At 47.6% G+C, this 24,469-nt stretch overlaps 1 protein-coding gene and 1 long non-coding RNA gene across 4 annotated transcripts in view; one reads left to right on the top strand and one right to left on the bottom strand.

Moving 5' to 3' along the window:
• Positions 1 to 24,469, bottom strand: part of LOC142566116 (uncharacterized) — a 281,596-nt gene that overhangs the window by 169,014 nt on the left and 88,113 nt on the right. The gene's annotated exons all lie outside the window — the stretch shown is intronic.
• LOC142573806 (uncharacterized) lies at positions 1,206 to 21,865 on the top strand. The gene is made up of 2 exons (XM_075683058.1): positions 1,206 to 1,362; positions 20,884 to 21,865. Exons 1-2 carry the CDS (start codon positions 1,353 to 1,355, stop codon positions 21,414 to 21,416), a joined length of 543 nt encoding a protein of 180 aa, XP_075539173.1. The 5' UTR covers positions 1,206 to 1,352; the 3' UTR covers positions 21,417 to 21,865.

Genomic DNA, 24,469 nt, shown 5'->3' with positions numbered 1-24,469 from the left:
CACTAGTTGTGCAAAGGGTTTATCCAAGGACACTCGTCGTACAAAGTTTCGCCCTGAGACAGCCAGTGTTTGATCGTGTCGTCTTTCCTTGAAACATCTTAAAAACAGCTGTGAATAAACGATACAACGAAGTACACACAGAAAGAAACAGGAGAATCGCATTGCTCCAATTGCAACTTAGGTTTTGAAGTAAGAACGTCATGACAGAACTTTGAATTTCGTTCTATATTAGGCATGAATGTTAAAAGAGAGAGTGAGAAAAAATGCCTCTACATGTACTGTTTCCACTCACACCATAGGTGCTGTTCTCCGCAATTCTCAGCTCAGTCCACGGAGGTCGCCTAGTATGTTTGCGCTCAGGATTAATTGTACCGATGAGAAGCGATTAAAACATGCATGGAGTTTCCACTTGAAAGATGGTCCCAGAGGTGCTAACGTGGCAGACACGAGTTCCACTACAGCTCAAAGTTGCAAGAGTATATATGCGACTCTAGGAAGCCATCAATTTATGCGCGAGCAACATGCTTGAGAGCTACCTGGTTATAGCAATAACGATGAAATTGGATTAAATATTGCAAGAGGATCGACTATCAGGTGCCAAGTAATACTGCCGAGACCGCTATCTTTTGCGCACTGTCGTCTCTGAACCCTTCTGGGCAGATTGATGCGCTCTTGCAGGGGTCTCAGTGACCTTCGGGGCGTAACCGGACAGTGGTCCCCCCCGGGGCGGAGGTTGACCAAGGAGTGGCCGAAACCAGCCCAGCTGTCGATGCACCCTTCCGTGCCGATTGCGGTCGAGAATGCGGAGAATGTGCCCCGCTAATGACGCCAGGGCACGGAGGGTCCCGCGGCGGCGCCGGCTGGCCCCGAGTGGGGCCACGGCCGGCCACGTCAGTGCCCGCGGTTTCCCCGAACCGTCTGGCCCAGGGCTGTCATTAGAAGCGGCGCTGCTGCGCACCATCACCGACTGCGCGGCCGCGAACTTCGAGGTGGGCCCGTTCAATGACAAGCGTCGCATTACTCGCCGTCGTCTGTCCGCCGCCAGGGAGGTGCGCGCGCCGCAGCAGCGGCGCCGCGGCGGACGAGCCGGAAGCGAAAGCGGGTGAAGGACTGAGGAAGCCATCACGCTGCGTGCGGGAATTTTGACAACGGAGCTGCCGAAAGCAAACCAGGCATGGATCGTTGCCGCCCCCGTATCCGCTGACGTCACGCCTAGGCTAGTGCACGCGTCACGCCGGGGATACCGTGGACGCAGTGCAGCCCGGCTTGGCGCGGTCGCACACGCAGCATGCGCGCCGCGCCGCACGCCTGGTCTCCGAGTGGCCGCCCCGGCGCAGGACTCAGCCACCACCATGCACCCAGGTGAGGCGCCTTCGGCTGCTGCGGTGCGTGCACTGGAAGGGCCGTTCGACAGCGCATGCGGTTGCACTCGTCCTGCACAGGGCAGTGTCGAGTACGGAGCACGTAGAAATACCGCGCCAGTGCAAGTGAGCGTTGATGCAAGCACTTCCGTACCACTATAAGGTATTGGTGAACGTGTGGGCTCTGTTGCTACGGTGTGGCATGTTAAGCATTTGCACTGGATCACATACAAATTATAAATTAACTACTCATCCTCAAGCCAGGTTCACCGTGTAGCCGCGCGTGTTCTTTGCTAACCATCGAAGTAGCATGAATACACAGCTCTGTATACGTAGACCTGAGAGATATATCGCAGTTTCGTGTGACATCTACTGTGTAGCTATTTCTTTGTCCAACGAGCAAGGTCTTTGAAACTATTATCATTCATATATGTGTTCTTGGCAAAATGCTTCGCCATAGCTCTTGCACCTGATGTAGAACATTTGCACGGTGGAAATTTTATTGCATAATAATAAAGCGTCAGCTGCGTCTACAAATGCATCAAAGACAATGGGGAAATGCGAAGGGAAAAAGGGTGAAACTGGGAGACATGACGCTGCGGCACCGTTTAGACAACCTTGTACTGAAAAAAACTGAGCCTTGAAGTGTCAGCTTCACGGTACTTGTCGATTCACTACATACGGGCGCTTCCGCCTCAGCAAGGTATTGAATTTATCACCTCAGCATCGCTCTCAAAACGGCAGCCATTTGCATCGCAGCCATTCTAATGCGCAAAAAAAACCATGGAATTTATCTGTTCGCTATTCCTTTGTAGCTCGACATGTGCTATTACATGATAATATGTTGGGGCTGGGTGATAGCGTAAAAGTATGGTGTGTACGGAGATCTTGGACTGACGTCTCGGCGTTTCCCAGACCTCCAGAACGCACGCATGCCCGTTCTCCAAGTTTGTTACTGTGTGCATCCAGCGTCACTGCAAAGCCGCAGTGCCAAATTATCATCCTGACAGTATATCAAAGAGGAAGGTTAATCATTTCTGAAATAGAAACTGCTCACATGAACCAAATGTTTATAATAGCTTTTTGAGATATGCTGTTGCCTCTGCACCAACATGCAGTCTGCAGCGCAGCATCCAGAAGATAAAGAATGCAGCTTGCATTCTGGATCTTCGTAAGCAGCGCTGCTTGTTTTATCGAATGCTTGATCCTCGTCTTCCCTCAGCTCTACTGATGCTCTCGGACCAACAGTGCTGCTAACGCCGCTAGTTGCGCTTCTGCCGCTTCGCAATGGCTTCTCGTTATATGCGCGCTCTCAGCCAAGGCCTCGGTCTGAGGCTTCAAAATTCGCGCCGCATATACCACACCGCTTTGTGCGCGCGCGTAAGTGTGACGCCACCGCTTTGGTGGCCCGGGGGCGCCGCAAACGCGCGCAGGCGACACACCTTGCTGGCTCTGAGAGTGAGTTGTACGTCCGGCACCCTGGCGCTCTTGCGCCGCCGCACACCTCAACTCTCAGCTGGCACAAAACATCCGCCGGGAGCCCATATGCCACGGAAAGCGCTCGCCTAGTGAAATTCGCTAACAAACGGTGTGGCCTGGTGATGAGTAGGCCGGCCCGGCACTCGCTCGGGTGGGCTAATTTACGCGCTGCATGCAGAGTAAGCGTTACCTGCTCGCTGCCTGCAACGCATGCACGTTTTCAAGCAACGAGAGCAGCCCGTCATATCGCGGGCTTAAAAGTGAAGATTGTTTTCTGCCTAGTGGCCGTGACAGTAGGGGTGGCCATAACGGTCGGCGAGGAGGGTGGAAGGGGGAGGGGGTGCGGTCGACCCCTCAATATTTCCTCCTGCCCGCCGCATTGTCCCCTTCCTACCACGACGGTAGGAGGGTTGTACCCACTACGACAATGGAGAATCATGCTGTGCAACCACTTCCCTGCCTCCCCCCCCCTTTCTCCCAAGAGTAAAATCCTGCCGTTTCCCCTGCGAGCCAGCTGCCCTTCCTTGCTGGCTTTTCGTTCGTTGTTCGGTATGCGCACATGTGTGGTCTCAAGGGGACACGAAGAAAGCTCGCAAAGTTGAAGCCAAGCGAGTGGTCAGGCGGCGGTAATCTTCACAGAGGTGAATTCTTTGTTGTTTTTTTTTCTAAAGATAGGTAGGGCATTAGGGAAAATAATGACAAGTTGGCGGCACAACCCACTGCCCCGTTTCAAAAGCGACGTTCATAGAATCTATCCAGTCATCGTATATATTGCACATATGCGCGGAACACCTTCCTTTGCGTTTACACACAATACACTGCCACGTACATCAAACAGTACCTCGGGTAGATTAAAGAAACTGAAGAATAAATACGAAACGGTTACGAGAAGATGCCGGTACAGCCTACAATTCTGTACGATACTTTCTGCTTGATTCATCTGTATTCAAATGAACCCGCTCGCGATAATTGAGCCGTTTACGATGCATTACTGCCCTACATAACGGTTGTTATACATGTGCCGATTTAGGAAGAACCTTAAAACCGGCACATGACGTGCCGCTGTGAGGGTCGAACCGGTAGCCGGGACCTTGAGAGAAAAACCAACTGTGCCTGTGGAAAACCGGCCAGGTGGCAACCCTACGCTCTAAACACCAAACAGGTACTGGATACCTTAATCCACAAGCATGCTAGATTCCTAACTGGCATGACCAGCCATGTGCACCGGACGCTAAACAAATCAAGACATCAGCAAGATTATACAATACGGGTCTCTGGCAGCTTTTGTTTTCAAGGGCAAGCAACATGCAGGTTGCTCCATTTGTGTGGGAACAAAAGTCTTCTTCGAGGCAACATATGTGTGTTCCTGACAGTGGGTCGACTAGTAAACTGCACTTCTCGCCGTTTGCTTTGTTGTAATGGAAACTCGTCAGTGTTTGACTTCGCGTGTGACCTCAGCCGTGCCGCCAGCAGCGGTGTTGCAGAAAATAGCAAGGTGTAACCACATTTCCTACCGCGTCATCCTGGCGTCGTACCTCTTGGTGTCGCGCATGCGATGAGTTCATTTTACGGTAGACAATATGCCCACATTGTGAAACCACACTATAAGCAAAAACGACCGAAATAATCATATCCACAATCTGCTAGGCTCTGGGCACCAAGGGGGCCAGTCTATAATGCAGGGATTACTTTCGCTCGATTCTATTCCTTTCTTATTATCCATCGTTCACGACTGACCGATCCCGGTGATAACGTAGGCAGGCCGCCGCTCTGACTGCATGAAAAACTCATGCAGATCCCACACACTGTGAGAATCGGTCTGTGCGAAACAGCGGTGAACCGGCAAGATGAAATGGCGCATCTCAATATTTAAATGACACGCTGCGGACTTCGGCTCAGCGACGGACGCCCCCCGCAAACCGCCAGCCAAGGTAGTGGCGGCGACAATGATGTCATCTCCTTCGAAACTTGGTGGAGACAAATAGCCACCTAGGCTGCTTGGGCTAGTCACGTTTCACTACATCTATCGCAGTCTAGCACAATACCTATATTTCTCCTTGGTCTTCTCTCTCTTCATTAAAACCTCTACCTGTATATTGTACAGTTTTATTTGCCTGTAACGATCCCGACTCTATCGATCTCTTTACTGTACTGTGTTTTTCCCATTATTCTAAACGTCTATTGCTTATCTCAAGCGTTGCACAGTTGATATTTCCATCCGCTTTAAATCTGAGCGCTTCCGGAATGCAGGCGCTCGCAACGATTCCCGGGCGAATGCATTGTAGTTACACTACTATGTGCTTAGTCATCCCCAGACTTTTGCTGCAGCAGGCGCATGCCTCATCCTGCTGCGAATATTTGCTCCAGTATGTTTATGTCCTCAGGCAGCCAGTTCAGGCTTCAAATAGCGAGGAACTGCCCGTTGTCTTATCGTACCAATTTTTCCTCCTGATTTCTCTCTTGTCGTACTGGCGAATCTCCATGATCTTTTCTTGTTTGTATCCATTGCATGCAATTTACCTCCCTGCAAGTTCTTCCACTTACTTTTGGCGCACGTCGCTGGTGAGGGGCTATCATCTCCTTGACCTGCACTCTACGATGCTCGACGAATTTTCGTATCCCACTGGTTGTGCGTCTCGACGCAATCAGGCTCATCGCACTCTCCTTACTTTTCTAGACGTAACTAACCCAGGTTCACGCTTGTAGCTTATTTCTATTTTTCAAGTGACAAGACCTCAGACACTAGTGCTTCTATCATAACATTCTTTAGTAGCGTGACCGGCCCTACTGTGCGCGACGTGTACTGTGTCTGTTTTATTCTTTTAGAAAACAGACTGGGCGCTAGTTGCTATTGCATCTTATTATTTTTAGCGCGAAGAAACGCACGACACGAGAGAAGGCACACAGAACACAGCGCTGTGTCCTGTGTGCCTTCTCTCGTGTCGTGCGTTTCTTCGCGCCAAAAATGCTATTATTCTTTTAGATTTGTCCATCTTGCACTTTCTTTCCTCTTTCCTTCCCTTCTTCCTATATTCCATTTCTATGTTTCTTTCTCCTCCTTTCTGAAGAATAGGCCGGCGTTGTGCCCCTTCCAGTGGCAGTTGCCAGCCTGCTCCTCGCTTTCCCTTTCCTGTCAAGCTTATATATGTTTTCAAAGAAATGATAATAATAATCATTTGATGACTCCTGGTTGTCTAGTTACACTTTCAATTACCCTCTACTTGGTTGCCAACTTTCTTGGCCTCTACCTCCATTCGATGTCCACGCTTTTGAGATACACACATTAGTGCACTCCAAGTTCCTGAGCCTTTCTTCGGGACTGATTTTGCTCTGCGCTTTTCTGTCTTCAAAAGAGGCCCAACCCATGTCACCATGCACTGCCTCATTTGTGGTTTTGCCGTGGGACTCCAATGCCAATCGGCTCACCAACCTTTGGTTAGCTTCTACTCCCGGCAAGATTTCCGATTTTAAGCACAGAATTGCATTCGCGAACGTTAGCGCTCGCACCATTACTTGTCAAATTCTTAGCACCCCCTCACATTTACTGTCGCCACAACGGGCTCTACGTTTCATTGTAGCTGTATTATAGCGGCCCAGATTATCTTGGTTGATGTTTGAGTATACGTATTTCCTTCGTATATGTATACGCTGAGGTATTTGTATGCGTGACTATTAGGATAATTTACTGCTGGAGATGAGTAACGTTGTTACTCATCTTTTGATAAAATATGAATTATTCCCGATTTCTATGTGCAAAAATGAAGGCCTGGATATGTCGCTTCATTTCTACACGTATTCGCTAACTCTGCAATTGCAATCTCCTGCATTGTCCACTAACAACACTATGTCGTCTGCACACATCAGCCCAGAGGTTCTCTGTTGCACCCTTTGCCCATTAGGGATGTACGCTAAATCAAAACGTAATTCACCCTTTTCCAGTCGCATTTTTATATCCTTAGCATAAAGCGCTAACAACAATGGAGACAGGGAAACCTCGCTTGCCAATTTCCCCTAGTTCTGCGCATTTCCGGCCGTCCCATGCGATATTTACTCTGCTGACCCTTGAATGCCTATAAGTTATATATATGTTATACAGGACAGTTAAGTTGCGTTTCTGTTTCACTGCACTATTCAGTAGAGAACAGAGCCCGCCACCGGCCCATCTGTAGGGGTATAGTACAGATGGCCATTTGTATAAGGTGTGCTATCCCGTTTTGAGCTATTCGACAACACAGCAGTAGCAGCCACCACAGTCAACGAATTCCGTGAGGGTTCGCTTTAATAGAATCGTTATCCTATTATCCCGGCCTAGATGCCATGCGGAAATGCCTTTAAACGTGGCGCCGGTGTTCGTGTGAGCAGCTCATTCCAACTCCTTTAAGATTGACTATGGATGGTCGCCATAAATTGGGTGATTCATGCTCAAAATACGTGGAACTAATGGCTCTGTGGAACTGCGGTTGAAAGTGGCTCGCAAAAATACAGCAGCCCGCGCTGCCCCAGCCACAGATAGGCTAACCGGTTCACTTCCGAGAACAGAGCCTGGCGTTGGCCACAATAGAGAAAGCGATAACGTTCTTGCTGGCCTCGATCGCCAACGCTTCCTGTGTTTGTTTTCTTCGCGACTCAGCAGGATATGTTGTTCTCGGGTAGGCAGGCTTACTTCCGCTGTGACGCCGCGTGTGAGCGAATAGCGTTCTCTCACTTGAGCACCCCCGGCGTTCACATGGCTAGTTGAAAGACGAGAGCCTTCCAGCGATTGTGCGGTCGTTGTCATAGCAACAAATAAGAACCTGTAACCCTACATCTTGCATTTTCATTGTCTTTTTTTTTCTTCTTGCTGCGCGCTAACCAGCGTTTCGAGAAATGCTGGCCCTCTCAATGATGCTCTTACCGCGATATTGAACTCCCCCGATCTATTTTAGGGGATGACGTGCGACGTACATGGAGCGGTCAGGATCGTGGTGCGATGCGGCGTGAAATATAAGGCGCTGAAAAATGAAGGTTTTTAATCTGATATAGACAGGCGTAAACAGGATAGAACGGCGCTGTTATTTGTTGACGCAAGGTGCAAAAGACGGAGGGAGGAAAGAGCGAATGGAGTCGCGTTGCGCGTTGCTTAAAAGGCCGACAGTCGTATCGGCTTTGCTAAAGACACTCCTCTTTTTATTGTAGATACTTAAAGTGAAAGTTTTCTTGCTTGAGGGTAACATAGGTGGTGGCGTTACTCGGCCTAGACATGGCTGTCCTCGTTTTTCCACTTTGTCCTAAGGCGTTTTCGTCATGGGGTCTTCGAGGCTTCTTTTCGTTTACATTTTGATCATGCGGCTGCTTGCGCGTGGTATAGCAACACCCTGAGGCGCTAAAAACTAGTCAACTAGCCGCTTCCGAAATCTGTTGTAGAAACGCTGTTCTTGGGGAATCCTCAAAATAACATTAAAATTAATGCAGCATAGCTAGTCTTTGAGACGATGGATAAAATACAAGTTAAAAAAAGAAAGTCCTTTCGAAACCATCAAGATGGAAGGCTGATCGTGCATGTGTACTGTACACTGCGTCTACCACCCATTTCTTCCTAACGTGAGCGAAAATGATTGATGGACATATTCTGTGGAGCTAAGCAAGTTCAGATATGCATGCATAAAATGTCTACATGCCCAAGAAGCTCATGACTTGACCTTCAAGAGCAGCGCCATCTAAACCAGCCTGGAGGCAGTTCTGGCCAAAGCAGCCTGGAGCCAGAACTGCCCAAAGCATGGAGGCAGTTCTATTACGTTCAGATTTATCTAGGCTGCTTTAGAGAAGCCTGCACGCAGCCCTCCAGCATCATTATACTAGCCTCGGGCCACTTACCGGTAAGTCAGCCACCCCTCCGTGCTCCCATTCCATCTACCTCCCTCCGTACTCTAACCAAACAAAACGCACGCGATTACCACCAAGCCGCAGCCAAAAACTCATGCTCATTGTCCTCCGATTACATCCCGCCCATCCACTGTAGGTCAACCCCTGTAGACTCTCCACCGGCAACGGGGTAACATGGACGAGTCCGATCCTACTCGCAAACAACCACATCTTGAAATTCTTGTCCCTCCGGGCACAGTCCTCGGGTCTCCGTGCCGTCAGTTCCGATGCTATCGCCGCGCATACCCAGGCTGCCATCGCCGCAACAAAAACCCGCTTCGATAGCAATCTTGCAAGTCTAACGTTCAGAAAAGTTCGTCACTATTCAGAAGCGCAACACAAGATAGGTGAACAAGATTGCGCGCAATGCGAGGCGCTACAGGACACAAGTCCACTGCCTTTGATCAATCCTGCACGCGGTGCCATGCCGGGCCGCCCTGCAACCCGACACAACGCCATGAAATGAATCTGCCAAGCATCACCATTCATTGGCTAAGCCTACATCAATTAAAAACCGAGGAGGATTCGGGCCTACTTCCTCCTGAACGTCTGCTGCCCACGAGGAATCAATATATGTAGTTCACACAGGCTTTTAATGAGCCTAGACACTAGAGTGCCTCGGGCAAAAGTTTGCGCTCTGTAACAAGTCCCAAACGCTCAAACAAATACTGTTCGACATCACCTAAAGCCACAAATAAGGGAGACGCGGTGAGTCAGATCTTGTATAGCCGTGCCGGAGTACTCGCTGATACCACGACAGGTGGAGAAATTACCGGCATGCCTCACAAGGCTAGACCCGCCTACAGTCAACAACATTCTCCTCCTCAACTATTACTTCAGTCTTTAGCGCCAGACTCGAAGGTATGCCATAACCTTAATAACTTCCAAATTCGAAGCCGCGCTTGAGGCAAAAATGTCCCGCATACTCGGTCAAGGCTTGCACCAGAAGCTCGAACAGGGTATCACTCATATAGGAGGTGAAATCAGTTTCTTTCTGCGTGACTATAATTGAAAAAACGGAGCTCACACGCGTCCGCAAACCAGCTAGTAGTACCACGCTCAATCGCCTACCCCCTCCCTGCGACAACGTCAATCAACCAGCATCATGAGTGACATACTACACGCTTGGCAGTAGAATTAACTAAAGATGTATCGCCCGCAATTGCATCCATTTCCAAACTGTACTTTGGAACAAATAAGGTGATTTGATTGATTGATTGATTGATTGATTGATTGATTGATTGATTGATTGATTGATTGATTGATTGATTGATTGATTGATTGAAGTGTGGCCTCTTAGCGCAGCACATTCCTATTCCTCCACACAAACCAGATGTCATTCTGATACGAGAACCCGGCTCACCTATTTCCATCAACGGATACAACACATACACTACACCAGAATCTGAACGTACTCACTCTGACAGGAAAGGGTGACGCCACCAACCCCGTCCAACACACACCATACAGCCAAATGGCTAAACTCTCTCCCTTCTCCCAAGAATTCCGCTCATGAGGTTGACAAAACAGACGTCTACAACTCGCTAAATCAGTCCATTCAATTTCTCAAATCAGCGACACACCTCCGAGGCTCGCGAATCTTCACTCATCTCATCGCCGGAGATTTCGGTTCACTTCATGCACAGCACGAGGATACAACAAAAATGGTTCTAAAGCCACCTCACTTCTAACCATCATCCAACAGGAGTATGCCACCCTTCTTAATGATCCCAACGCGCCCACGCGTCGCGAAAACTATGGAACGGGACATTGTACGAGATGTCACCCTCATACAATGTCCGACGAAAGCCACAGGGACCAACACGCGTGATACGTCCAGTAGCGATCCCACACTCATCAAGATCACCCTCCACGCGCCTAACTATTGACCATACCTGCTAACTCTCCCGAATTTTCCGCAGAGTTTACGAATTAGGGCTCTTTCTACGACTCTGCGAATGCTGCGTCAAGATTTACGAAAAATATGGTGTAAGAAAATGTGGTGCCGAAAGATTATTTTAAATATGCATAAGAATTGCAATGGTAACTTCGCCGCCCTCTTTGTTGCACCCCAAGACGCCATATGCATGCGGGGTAGTTGGTTCGGATAAGTTCCTAAAGCATACGAGTTCCTAAAGTGAGCCGAACCAATTCGGACAAGTTCCAAAGCAAGCAAAACAGGCATCAGTAAAATCGCTGAGTCCCTGTTATCTAAAAAAAAATAGGTTCGGCGTCACTGTGTCATGTTCCAATTTTACTGTTGTTTGTGTGCTACGTCTAAAGATAAATCATGTTTAGTAAAATACGTATGTATTACGCTACGTTGTGTGTGCTCAGAGTAAGCTTGAAGAAAGAATGCATACTATTTCTCTCCTACTCCCCTTCCCCTACTCTTTCTAATTGATTCCGCTATATATTTACAAATACGCAAGTTTACAGGTTGGCAGGCATGGTATAGACGTCCGTCTGTACTCATTAACTCATCAACTGGAATAACTTTCGTAAGGACTCTGATTGGGAAGATCTTTCCATTCCACCGATTACCACACGTAGATGCAACAAGTTCCTCATCGCACTCACTCAGCTTACTACATCTTACTACACCTTACTACATCGGCTACACTGCCCGCCATTCACACCGACCTTACTTTTACAGAGAGGGCAGCACATCTGGAACACATACGACCATCGCTGTCACAGATCACCATTCGCACGCCATTCACACAGCTATCTTTCCTCCCATGGACCCATGGACTGCGGAATTGCACGCCGTTGCAGCGGCAATCAATCACTTCCACAACCTCGTACAGCTTCCACAACCTCGTACCCCATTATGTTCACCGACTCATGGCCACCTTGCCGACGTCTCATAACTCGCTCCCGCACGACATCGTTCAGCAAATACATAGCGACCTACACTCACCTGTGGAAATCGCCTGTATCCCTTATCTCTTATCTGTATTCCTTACATCTTATTTGTCATCAAGCACGCTTAGAGAGGTGGTCTGGACTGGGGCCGCCAGCTCATTAACCCGCTGAGATAAACAACAATGTTTATCTCTCTCTATACAAAATGCACATTTGTGGGCTTAGACACACAATGTTTATAAACCGCCGATATAACCACGTTGAGAACGATCCGGACATTGCTAAGTGCAACTTGCAGACTCCATGAACGCACCGGTTCCGCATTTGCAGAGCGTCTATATCAGCGGCAGCTCCTAAATGGGATCGAGCTTAACCCTGTAATGCCCAAACACAGTTACACATCAACGAAAATCAGGACAACTTGTTCCCATTTATTTCTGGGCATGGAGAATACATTAGTAAAAATACAATATAATGTTGACCTAAAACGTCATTAGTATAGCAATTAATTCGTGTTTGGTTTTCTGCACTATTCACAAGTGAAATTCTTCATTCAAGATATTAAGAACACTACTCTAGGCTACGCGTTAAGTTGCCCGTGCTTAAATAAGAATTTTGAGGTAGTTCGGCGTAGCATTCGAAATTAAAGGGTTAGAAGATAAAGACAGCGGAAATTTTTAGCAGAGACGAGATGATTGCTCATAGCAGAGTGTGGGTGCAGGCCAGTTGGTGATTCATGATTTTGGGAAGTTACGGCAAGCAAAACACGAGTCTTGAAGAAAGGGACAACACGAAGTAGTACTGACAACTGATGGTTTAATCAAACGAACGCCAAGGTTATATAGATCAGACACATGTGTGCACCTGAAAAGCAACGTAAAAAACCAATAATAACGCAGGGTGACCTTAAATAGGGGTGCGACACATATACTAAGAAAAACCCTGACAGACTACTGAGGCACCAAACACGTGTGCATCACATGGAAAGCAACAAAAGTTATGTCTGAGAAACCGCAACTGACGGCGAGCTAACGCAATCACCATCCTTAAAGCGTCGCATGGCCACTGCCTCTGTTAAAGCTCCATGTTAAATATTTAACGACGCGTGCAAACCATGGGAAAGACCGTGAGGGCTTTGGGTCGTAAGCGGGTTCGCTCGTGCAACAACAAAATAACAGCTGCAAGTGCCGCTAAGCTCAGCATGTTCAATAAAATCACCCATGCCGATAAAACTCAAAGACAGAAGTTTACAGGAATAGGTGGACGATCGGATCAACATGGGTCGACTGACAGATGTCTCAGGTTGGGGCCAACTTTTCAACAACGGAACTTGTCTTCGTTAGCTTTCGCCATGGACTCTGAAGATGTCTGATACGCCAGGACCAGAACTCTTCCCTTTGGAAAAGACTTGCGGCCTTCGCTAGGAGGCGAGGGGGGTCGGGGAGGAGGAGGGGGGCTGTCTCGCTGACTAAAGGGTCTTGTATAGCATTGAATGTGGGCCGAAAAAATAGTGCCAGCAAACGTACCTTGCTTCTGCGTAATGAAACATTGAATGACGACAAAAATCTTGCATATATAATGCCGGCTGTAATGAATCGCTAAAGCACACAGATCTCTTAATCGAAGAAGGCCTGGCATTCACCGGCTACTTTGGTTTTCTTTAACTTTATATATTTGTCCTACGCCATGCCTAAGCAGCTGTATGTGTTACGAGATGCTCCGGTGGCAATATTTCGGAATTATCGCTGGTAAAATGGTGCCAATGAGCACGCCGTTGTTCTACGTGATAAAAAAAAAATAATCACGACATAAAACCCGTATGTCGGCTCATATGTACCTCTAAAGCCCACAGACTTCTTAATGATTTTCAACGGCATTTTAGAGCTTCAAATATTTTAAATATTGGGACTACCAATTCTTGGCTCATTGGGTATGTGGCACTGGTTACGAGCCCATTACTAGCCATTCCTCCGAAATGGACATGTGTCACTTGGACACAGTAGCGATGTAAAATTTTCAGAAATTTTTAAGACGTGAAAAGCTTCCATGTAAAAAACAGCTCTTTTTCTGGAAATTTTGGGAAGACTGCAAACATATTCTGAGGTTTCTTAGCCCACTGAACTAAAACGAATTATTTTTTTATTTAGATGTAGAAAACAACTTCAACATATTACTCTGAAAGTGCGTCAATTCCGAGTAGGGCATCCAGACATACCGCTATTGGAAGATGACCGTATGAAGACTTCCAGTGACATAGAAAGCCGAGGCAAACAAGGGCCTTTTACGGCTGTTTTCCTTGTTAGAATGAGAATAAAACTGAGCCAAGCGGTTCCTTTGTAGAGAACAGGGACTGACAGAATCATTTCTACATACAGAGGGTAGCGGGGAGAGGGAGGGGCAGGGGGTGCGCTTTTTGTGCCACCATGAAGAAAACTAACATGGAACAACTATAGGACGATGCACTTGCTTTAATGCCAAGAAACACAAACGCAGGTTATAGTTACTCCAATATTCTGCGCAGAATTGGTAATCTTTCGGCTCCGGTGCACTCCAGCAGTAAGTTGATACAACAGCTAATTCTGTTCTGCATACCGATAAAGACGTCCATGGGAAGAATATACAAGACACCGGAGACGCTATCACATAGGTTTCCTACTGAAAAGATCCTGAAAAGATGTCAAAATGAATTGTACGCATTGCATTTAGTTGCGCAGCATTAATTTTACTGCTTTACTAACGCTTTCCTTCCCATAGAGTCCAACATTTGTGTTGGAGCTGCATAATTTTTTTATCTACTGGCAGCCTTAAGAAGAGCACGCTTCCTTTTTTTTTAAAGTCATTTTGGGAAGCTCAGGAGCATCGTCGTATTTTTGTACAAAGTAAGTTAATGAAATGATCTCCTCAATGAAATGGCCCTCAGTCCCCAGTGCCTGCGGAGCACTGACCAAGGCGGCGGTCAGACTTGCAACTCAGCAGAGGGTGCTTAAAATACCTGGGTCCCGACAGTCCGCCAATGGAAACTGACCCTTGCAACGTTTAACACCCGAACCCTCTCGACTGAGGCAAACTTAGCAGGACTCTTCGAAGAAGTACCAGACATTGTTTGAGATATTATCGGCCTTAGTGAGATTAGAACTGGTGAGGCTTACACATTGCTGAATAACGACCATGTCCTCTGCTATAGAGGTCTCCCGGATAAGAAGCAATACGGGATAGGATTCCTAATCCATAAAGACATAGCGGCAACATTGACGAATTCTACAGCATCAACGAGAGGGTAGCAGTAGTCGTAATCAAACTCAATACGAGGTATAGATTAAATGTAGTACAAACCTACGCTCCAACATCCAGTCACGACGATGAGGAAGTAGATCAGTTTTGAATTATGTTGTTTGAAGATGTTGAATTAGCAATGAGAAAAGTGCAAACGCGGTATACTGTAGTAATGGGGGACTTCAATGCAAAAGTGGGGAAAAAGCAGGCGGGTGAACAAGCAATTGGAAACTACGGTGTCGATTCTAGAAACACTAGAGGTGAGATGCTAGTAGAATTCGCAGAAAGGAATAAGCTGAGAATAATGAACACTTTTTCAGGAAACGTAGAAAGAGAAAAAGGACCTGGAAAAGCCCTAATGGTGAAACAAGAAATGAAATTTATTTTATACTTTTGGGGATCCCAGCATAGTGCAGGATGTAGAAGTAATAGGTAGGGTAAAATGGTAGTGATCATAGGTTAGTGAGAGCCAGGATTCATCTCAATTTGTCGGGAAAAAACAGGTCAACTTAGAGGCAGTAAGGGTAAAAGCAGCCAAATTTAGGCTGGTAGTTGCAAACAAATATGCAGCCTTAGAACAGAGAGATGATGATGATGACATAGAGGTAATGAATGAAACCGTAACGAACCTGGCTTCAGAAGCAGCAATTGAAGTAAGAGGCAAGGCGCCAAGGCAACCAGTACGCAAACTTTACCAAGTAACAGAGGACCTAATAAAGAAACGACAAAGAATGAAAGTGTCCCACTCAAGAGATGCGATAGAATTCGCGGAACTATCAAAATTGATCAACAAGACGAAAATAAGTGATATTCGAAATTATAACGTGAGAAAGACTCAAGAAACCGTAAAAAATGGACACAGGCTGAAATCAGTGAGAAAGAAACTTGGCAGATAAGCAGGGTAATATCATCAGCAATCTCGAAGATATAGTAAAAGCAGCGGAATAATTCTATACTGGCCTTTACAGTACCCAGACGATTCTGAAGCACTCTATTCAAAACAATTATGAACAGTGTACAGAAACTCCCCCTATAACTAGAGATGAGGTTAGAAAGGCCTTGCAAGACATGAAACGGGGAAAAGCGGCAGGAGAGGATGGAATAACAGTCGATTTAGTCAAAGATGGAGGAGACATAATGCTAGGAAAACTGGCCGCTCTTCATACGAAGAGTCTATCGACTGCAAGGGTCCCAGAAAACTGGAAGAATGCAAGCATTATACTAATCCACAAAAAGGACGACGTTAAAGAACTGAAAAATTATAGGCCCATTAGCTTACTCCCAGTATTATATAAAACATTTACTAAAATAATCTCCGATAGAATAAGGACAACACTAGACTTTAGTCAACCAAGCGAGCAGGCTGGCTTCAGGAAAGGTTACTCTACATTGGATCACATCCATGTCGTTAACCACGTTATCGAGAATCCGCAGAGTACAATAAGCCTCTCTATATGGCTTTCATAGATTACGAAAAAAGTATTTAATTCAGTAGAGATACCAGCAGTCATAGAGGCATTGCGTAAACAAGGAGTACAGACCGCTTACGTAAATACCCTGGAAAATATCTACAGAGTTTCCACAGCCACCTTACTTCTACACAAGAAAAGTAGGAAGATATTTATAAAGAAAGGGGTCAGACAAGGAGACACAATCTCTCCAGTGCTATTCACTGCGTGCTTAGAAGTATTCAAGCTATTAAACTGGGAACGCTTAGGAGTAAAGATCGACGGCGAATACCTCAACAAACTTCGGTTTACCGATGACATTGTTCTATTCAGCAACAATGCAGACGAGTTACAACAAATGATTGAGGACCTTAACAGCGAGAGTGTAAGAGTGGGGCTGAAGATTAATATGCAGAAGACAAAGATAATGATAAATAACCTGGCAAGGAAACAACAAGAGTTCAAGATCGCAAGTCAGCCTCTAGAGTCTGTGGAGGAGCACGTTTACCTAGGTCAACTAATCACAGGGAACCCGGACCATGAGAAGCAAATTCACAGAAGAATAAAAATTGGTTGGATCGCATACTGGAGACATCACGGGCTCCTGAATGGGAGCTTACCGTTATCATTAAAAGGAAAGTATACAATCAGTGCATTTTATCGTGCTGACATACGGCGCAGAGACTTGGAGCTGACAAAGAAGCTTGAGAACAAGTTAAGGACCGCGCAAAGAGCGATGGAACGAAGAATGCTAGGCATAACTTTAAGAGACAAAGAGAGCGGTTTGGATCAGAGAGCAAACGGGCATAGACGATATTCTAATAGACATTAAGAGAAAAAATGGCGCTGGGTAGGTCATGTAATGCGCAGACTAGATAACGGTTGGACCATTAGGGTGACATAATGGGTACCAAGAGAAGGGAAGTGCAGTAGAGGACGGCAGAAGACTAGATGGTGCGACGAAATTAGGAAATTTGCGGGTGCTGGTTGCAATCGGTAGGCGCAGGACAGGGGTAATTGGAGATCGCAGGGACTGGCCTTCGTCCTGCAGTGGACATGAATAGGATGATGATGGTGATGATGTTGATGATGATGATGACGTTTATGTTTTTTTCCTGTAATTATTTTTTGGTTAGGCAATCGAGGATGAATCGGTTCAAACCGGTTTGAACCTTCGCTCCGGTGATGAATCATAATTGAACCGTTTCTGCTTAGCCGGTACGAAAATCAAGACAAAAACGTTTCTGTTCAGCACACTGGTGCACAGTCACAATCTCGGCAAATAGAAAATTCTTGTTGCCAAAGTGACGAATTCTGCGGCGCTAATTTGGTAGCAGTGCTGTAAATTGCATTCTTGGGGAACATGGTTCCGTCATAAAGAAAATCATGTTTGGCATTAGAGGAGGGCGATTACTTGAAGTTTCGAATACAAATAAGAATACAAATGTGTAAATGAACTATTCGCCACATCCGAATCCTCAAAACTAATCAAATATTTCACAACAGCCTGTTTAAACGTGGTTACTGTTCTCCGTCTGCTAAACAAAATATCACTAATGATCAGAAGTGTGGCAACGGCAAAAGCTTTTGAAGAAATGCATAAATAATATGTGTAATACAAGCTTTGTTTACTATTTCGAGGTGGAGGCCTGCATGAAAACCGGTGATTTTTGCTTGCACTCTGTCATGTAGTGTTTGTGGAAGTCTAGCTGTGTAAGAGTTTTATCTGTTGCGCTACAACCGGCGATGTTTTCCTTGCAACGGGACTTTTTTACATGTGTCTGTGGTAGACAAGCCCTTCAGTAGCTTTTCTTTTATTGCAATAGCAGTTATATGGACATTCCAGGCGCATATCTGCCATCGCCGTCGCCATGAAGTCCCTTATAAAGTCGAAGGGCGATAAAATCATCGCCGCGTGCCGTACACTGTATGTGCGAGGGAAAGCGTGCGAGGATAAGCCGGTGATTGCGGCTCAATCTCGCGCACGCAACGGAGGAAAGCGAGGAGGAAGCTTGCCCTCTTCCGTGGCGCGCTAGGCTCCGGGGGGAGGGAGGGCGGGCGCGATCTACTCCGGGCGGGCCGGGCGCGTTTTTACACTTGCTAGTAGGTACAGCGGGGCGTGCCGCTTTTCACGGCGCTCGACGTTTCTGCGCAGGCGCGAGTAAGAGCGGGCGCTAGGGAGAAAATCTGGGGGCTTTTGCTCCTTGAATATATGACTCAGCCTAGGCACTACGGAGGAGGCTTCTTAGCGCGCGTTGTATTCGTTTGTCCCCTAGACATGCCGGCATTTCGGAGTGCGGTCGAGTTTTTTAGGCACTGCCGCTGGCTGCCCGCACAGTGAGGCAGTGGGCGCGGACGCCGCTTGGTGATCGCTGTGGGGCAATGTTCTGAATGGTGTTGTATAAGTCGCGGGTCGCTTTTTTCGTCAAGACGATAGATCGGATTTTTTACAAGCACTGCTCCAAGAAGGCACGTGTAACCGGCCAACGGAGGCCTCAGGAGAGCACCTGAGGTTATATTTTAAAGCAGGCGGCGCAGGATCTCCGGGGCACCCAAGAGGTAGCGGGGGGATCAAAGTTGGAAGCAGGGCGGCCCGTGGGTTGGGGCCGCGGAGGCCGAAGCGTGCCAGGGGGTGTTCGCATAAAAAATTGGCTGTCCGCGACAACGGACAGTCGATCTTATACTCCCCTAGTACGCGCAGGCCTCTGCGAGCCCCAACCCACGGGCCAGTCCAGCTTCTAGCTTTTATGTCCCCGTTGCCGCTTTGGTGTCCTGGAGGCGCCGCCAATATGCGAAATAATGACACGTGGTTTTCATTAGTAAAAACAGGATTGAATAAATATAATTGCGTCGAGCCGCCAACTTGCGATGCTAAGTTCAGCACTACCGCGCCCTGCGACTTCTGCCGGCACGCCTAGGGACAAGCGCACACAACGCGCGCCAAGGAACTCCTCCGTAGTACCTAGGAAGAGTCGTATTTTCAAGGAGCAAAAGTCCCCACATTTCTTCTCTCGCACCAGCTCTTACTCGCACATGCGCGCAAACGTCCGTCGTCTCCGCAAGTGCCACGCCCCGCTATACCTACTAGCAATTGGAAATACGCGGCCCGGGCTGCCCAGGCGGCGCCGTGCCTCCACCCGGACCGCAGTATCTTCGAAGCCATCTGCGACAGAGACACAGTCCGCAGCGCGCTGTGTTTTCGCGGTTTAATTCGCGTTCATGCGGGACGCAGGCCGAAGATCAGTTCGCTCGCTGCTGCTGCCGCACTTCCTTACTCCAGCGTTTTGACGGCCAGTTTCCGCGGTCATCGAGTGAGATGGGTTTAAGTTTGCTTGTGCGCGACGTCATGCTTGTTAATTCAGTTGGGCTCCCAATGTTTACATGTTTATACGGCCGATAAACTACTATCCTTACTTCGTAGAGCTGTCCACTAATAGTCCACTAATTTGCAAAAGCAAATTAGTGTACTACTCATTCCTTACTGGAATGTCCGACACACCCATTTTTGACTCATGCAACTGGGCAGAGACGATCGAGCACGTGTTTTGTTTTTGTAATCTCAATGACATCGAATGCGACGTCCTTCGGAGGGTGTTAAACCGATTAGACAGTAGACAATTTTCAGAGACTAAGGTTCTCGGACCATGGACCCACGCGTCGCAAGCTTACAAAGCGACGCGGGCACTGCTACGTTTCATGAAATCGACTGGGCTCAGTGACCGATTATAGGCATCCAGTGATGAACCACACGTGTTCACACTGGTATACCTTCTTCCCTTCCTCTCCTTTCTTTTCTTCCTTTAAACACTTTCCCCCTTGTAGGGTAGTAAACCAGACGTGCGTCTGGTTGGCCTCTTTATATTTCCTTCCTCCTTTTCCTCCCCCTCCCGCTTTCGCAATCGACGCACCCATCGCCCTTCGACTGCGACTGCAACTGCGACTTTCTTTTCTTTTTTTCGCAATTTCTAATCTTGATTTCGGCAACCATTTATTTATTCTTATTAGAAAGATAGTCATGCGACATCAATTTTTTTCTTGGAGGGCTTGTTTGCAACCAGGCTCTAATGTCATTGAGAGGTTACACGTGCGGTTTTTCTAATGACAATTAGTGTTCTTGTGTTTAGAAATGATCCTTTGTTATCGATAGTTAGCTGTAATTTTTGCACTAGTCGGTAGATCCATGGCACGTAAATATATCAAAATAAATATTAATGCTGTAAATATGTGTCTACGTCTCACTATTCAATATTCGATGCTTACTATTCGTATTCGCAAAAAATATGGTGGACCACGTCTAATATTTCCCTTCTAAATGCACCGGCATCGTGTGCATGATACAATCCTCTCTCTCACGACGTCGTTTTTTGGGGCCAGTGGTAGGTTTAGAAATTTTAGGTAAGTGGCTCTTACGCAACATTCGCGGATGTCCAATCTAATAGTTCATTTTACCCAGTAACATATAGTTCAAAGTGGGCGGAAGTGGTGAAGCAGTGTAGAGAGTGAGTAGATATTTTTGCATGCCTTCCTGACGCCTGTTTTCATCCTCTCTGCAGGTCGAAAAGGTGTCGACAGCGAGACAGCCTTTGTCATCGCCATTATTGTTGTCTTTATTGTTATCGGTGTCTTCGTGTTCATCTACGCGTGTTGCGTTACCGAAGAAAAGCTGAAGGCCGCAACGAAAAAGAAGGCATCGCAAAAGAAGAAGGACGGCGGCGCAGCCGCCACGCCTGCAGCGCCAGCAGCAGCCTCGACCGCTCCAGCAGCACCGGTGGCGACAGCTACCGACACCAAGGGGAAGCCATGTGCACCTGCTGCACCGGCGCCGGCCAGAAACGGCGGCGGTGACACGCGAAGCGCCGAGATCGTACTCACAGTGCAAGAGGCAGCTACCCAGCCGCCGTCGCCGTTAGCGGCACGCCATCCGCCCACACAGGCGGTTCCTGGGATGTCGGAACTAACGCCGACGTGGAAGCCGCTCAACACGGATCCACGGCGAAACGGAATAAAGAGCGTGGTCTCTGAGGCCGCGCCGCTCTCGCAAAGCACTCCTACCGTGTGCGACCGCGCGTACTCTGTGCACCTCTAGCGGGCGCCGATACGCCCACGCTCCCCAAGGGCGGCACGGCGCAAATCTTCTACTAGACGAGTCATTTTTGGTGTGTTCCCGCGTGAGTCAAGTCCACTGGCAGTCAAGTGCCCGCTCGCTGCGCGAAACAGGGTTTGAGCAGTCGCAGGAACGATTTCTCAAGGAGCAGAAGCGGGGCATTCAGTGGTGGCGCGTACCTTGTGTTGTCTTACGTGTGCTGTTTTTCTACTTGTTGTGCGTTCTTCAAGAACTATGTAAATACTACGGACTCTGATGGCCTTTCGGACGAACCAGTGCAGGGTGCGGAACTGCGCTTTACACCAGAAAGTGTTTGTACATGTCTCCGTATACTCGTTACATGTTCTCTCTACCAGAAAAAAACGTTATACAAAGGAATGGTACAAAGAAAGAGTATATTAAAAGGCGCTTTGCCATTTGGTTGCGAGTCATTGAAATCGTAATCGATGATTTTAAATGAGTATTTTGAAAAAGGCATACAGGAAGAAGGATATTAATACATATTACCCCACAGCGGTGCACCACGGAGCGTGACAGGTAACGTTCATAACCTCCTGTGTAGCAATAATAACCAACGCCCCAAGTGCCCATAACAAGGCCTAGCGATTCAACACTGCAGTGCAGGCAGCGCTGTTTGTCAGCTTTATAGATCTGTAAACTTTCTTAGAGGTTCGAAATCGCACTTATGTGACAATGTAGTGGCGCCCATCAATTGGCAGGAACAAATATTTCTTCGACGCCATATAACTGCTGACTATTGCAGCTTTCAGGGGTCCGGGTAACCACCTCACCCCTCTGTGAAATCCTGTGTCGGGAAGGGCTTCATTGGGAGTAACGGAATTATTACTTTCTCATCGCGTTAGAAAAGATAAGAATGAAGAAGACAGACGGACAGCCAATAGCACTACACGATAATAGCTCCCTTCTTAGAAGGTCGAAAGCCCTCCGGCCATGCTGTGACCGCCAGCACAATATGAAGGATTGTGAAATAATATTAAATGGCGAGACAGCTATCCTAAAGTAACAAATGGGTAAAAGTCCATCCCACTGCGGGTTCCCGCAGAGCCGATTTTCCATATTCGGTGTCCCTGTGCTGTGAGATGTCAATTGATTCGCCCTCGCGTTGCAATCCGCTTGCCTCCTGGTTAGCTTAGATGGTCGAGAGACCGCCCCGGAAAAGTGCTGGTCCCGGGTCCGATCCCCGGACCAGGACGAATTTCGTTTCAACTGCGAGGCTTTGGTTCTGAGAAATCCGTATGGGTTTCCTTTGTAGCTGCGTGCTAAAGTCAACTGGTTGACAATTTACCTTTCATGAACGTTCCTGCGCCTTGCTGTCTTCCGCAGAACGGATTTGCCAAAACACATTAGAGTAAAAAGGAACATCAGTGTGCAGTGGCATATTGGGATTAGGTTTCTTCTTGCAGCCAAGCGATTTATTATCTGTCATGCAAGTGCGCTTCCAGGGGGCAGTTCATCTTCTTGAGGCACTACGTTGTAGAAGTAGTCAGAGTTCACCAGCAAATGAAACAGGCTTTCTCTTTAACTAAGGTGGACTAACTAGCCCGAGTAACAGTTGGGGCTATAGTCAATCTTTAAACAGCGCTGTCGTGTGTTTGCTTCTCGTCCTCTCATTTGCGCTGTTTAAAGAATATTCCTAATTAATTAGCGCGCAACCGCCGCTGTAGTCCATTGGTTATGGTGTTGCATTGCTGAGCTTGAGGTCGAGGGTTTGATCCCAGCCACGGCGGCCGCATTCCGATGGGGACCGAATGCAAGAATGCTCGTGTACCGTGCCTTGGGTGCACGTTAAAAAACCCCAGGTGAGCAAAAATAATCCGAAGCCCCCAACTACAGCATGCCTCTTAATAAGATCGTTGGTTTGGCACGTTAAACCCTGGAATGTAAGTTAAATTCGCGTGATAGTTCACGTTGGTTGCCGATTCCACTATGGCGTTCTGCTGCGAGTGTTCTTGAAGAGGGAAGAGAAGGATAACGTTGGGGGGGGGGGGAGCGATGATTCCCCTCATCGCGTCCCGATTATTATCCTCAATTCGATCCCACGGGTTCAGCGTGCGCCGGTAAAACTGACTCTGATAGAGTATGCGTAACTGTTGAACAGACCGAACAATGTTATGGGCTACCACAGTACAGGCCACTCCGCCTCTATAGGGGCAATCCTTCGTGACAGGTAGAAAGTCTACGTTAGTGTCCTATAGCTACCATTATCCTGTTCCACTCTGGTGAAAATGGAGACCAAGGACCCATACCTCAAGCAACGAGCACGTCACGAAACAAAGCTACAACTTAGTTTGAGAGTGTCGTTTTCAATCGAACTTGTTTCCTACGCGTGGGTGCAACACGATTTAGCAGCACAAATTTCTAATCCTCCACCGTAGGCGTAGGAATCGAGGACGTCAGATGCTTGCTGCAGGCTCCGTTGTTGTGTGTTGAGCTTCTTATTTGTAAACCATAAGGCCCTGTCGTCGGCGTAGATTCGAAAATTGGTATGTTGGGTGCCTTAGGGAGTAGCCACCGCGCTAGGGGAGTAAAGTTCAAGTTGCAAAGAACAGGAGTGAAGACCTAACACTGCAGAATCCCTCTGTTCAAGATCATCCTATTTACTGGCCATTGACACAAACGCAATATGTACGGCAATTTAGAAATGAATGTACAGGGCTGGTTACGTGCAGAGGGAAAGCAAGAGATTCCGCGTCGTGAATTATGGTTTCATGCTTTATGTTGTCGTATAGGCATCAGCGATATCGGCTGCAATGGCTGGTGTACACGTACGTATGGGGAAACACGCAGAACGGGCTCGGCTATGATATCCAGGCAGTCTTCTGTGCCCAAGTGTTTGAGGAATATAATCTGCACCGTACAGTGGTGTAGCCATGGGATGGCGCTCAGGGAACGTGCCCTCTCCGAAATTGCTGTATTAGCGTGCGGCCTTCCGGGCCTCACTATCCTTTCCTCACCCTTCCCGTCCACGATGGGTGCCCCCCATCCCGCAAAAAAAAAATTCTGGCTGCACCACT

Source organism: Dermacentor variabilis, chromosome 1 (assembly GCF_050947875.1).
Source record: "Dermacentor variabilis isolate Ectoservices chromosome 1, ASM5094787v1, whole genome shotgun sequence".
NCBI classification, from domain to species: Eukaryota; Metazoa; Arthropoda; class Arachnida; order Ixodida; family Ixodidae; genus Dermacentor; species Dermacentor variabilis.
Note: the sequence above shows the minus strand (reverse complement) of the source record. Positions and strands in the feature narration are given on the sequence as shown.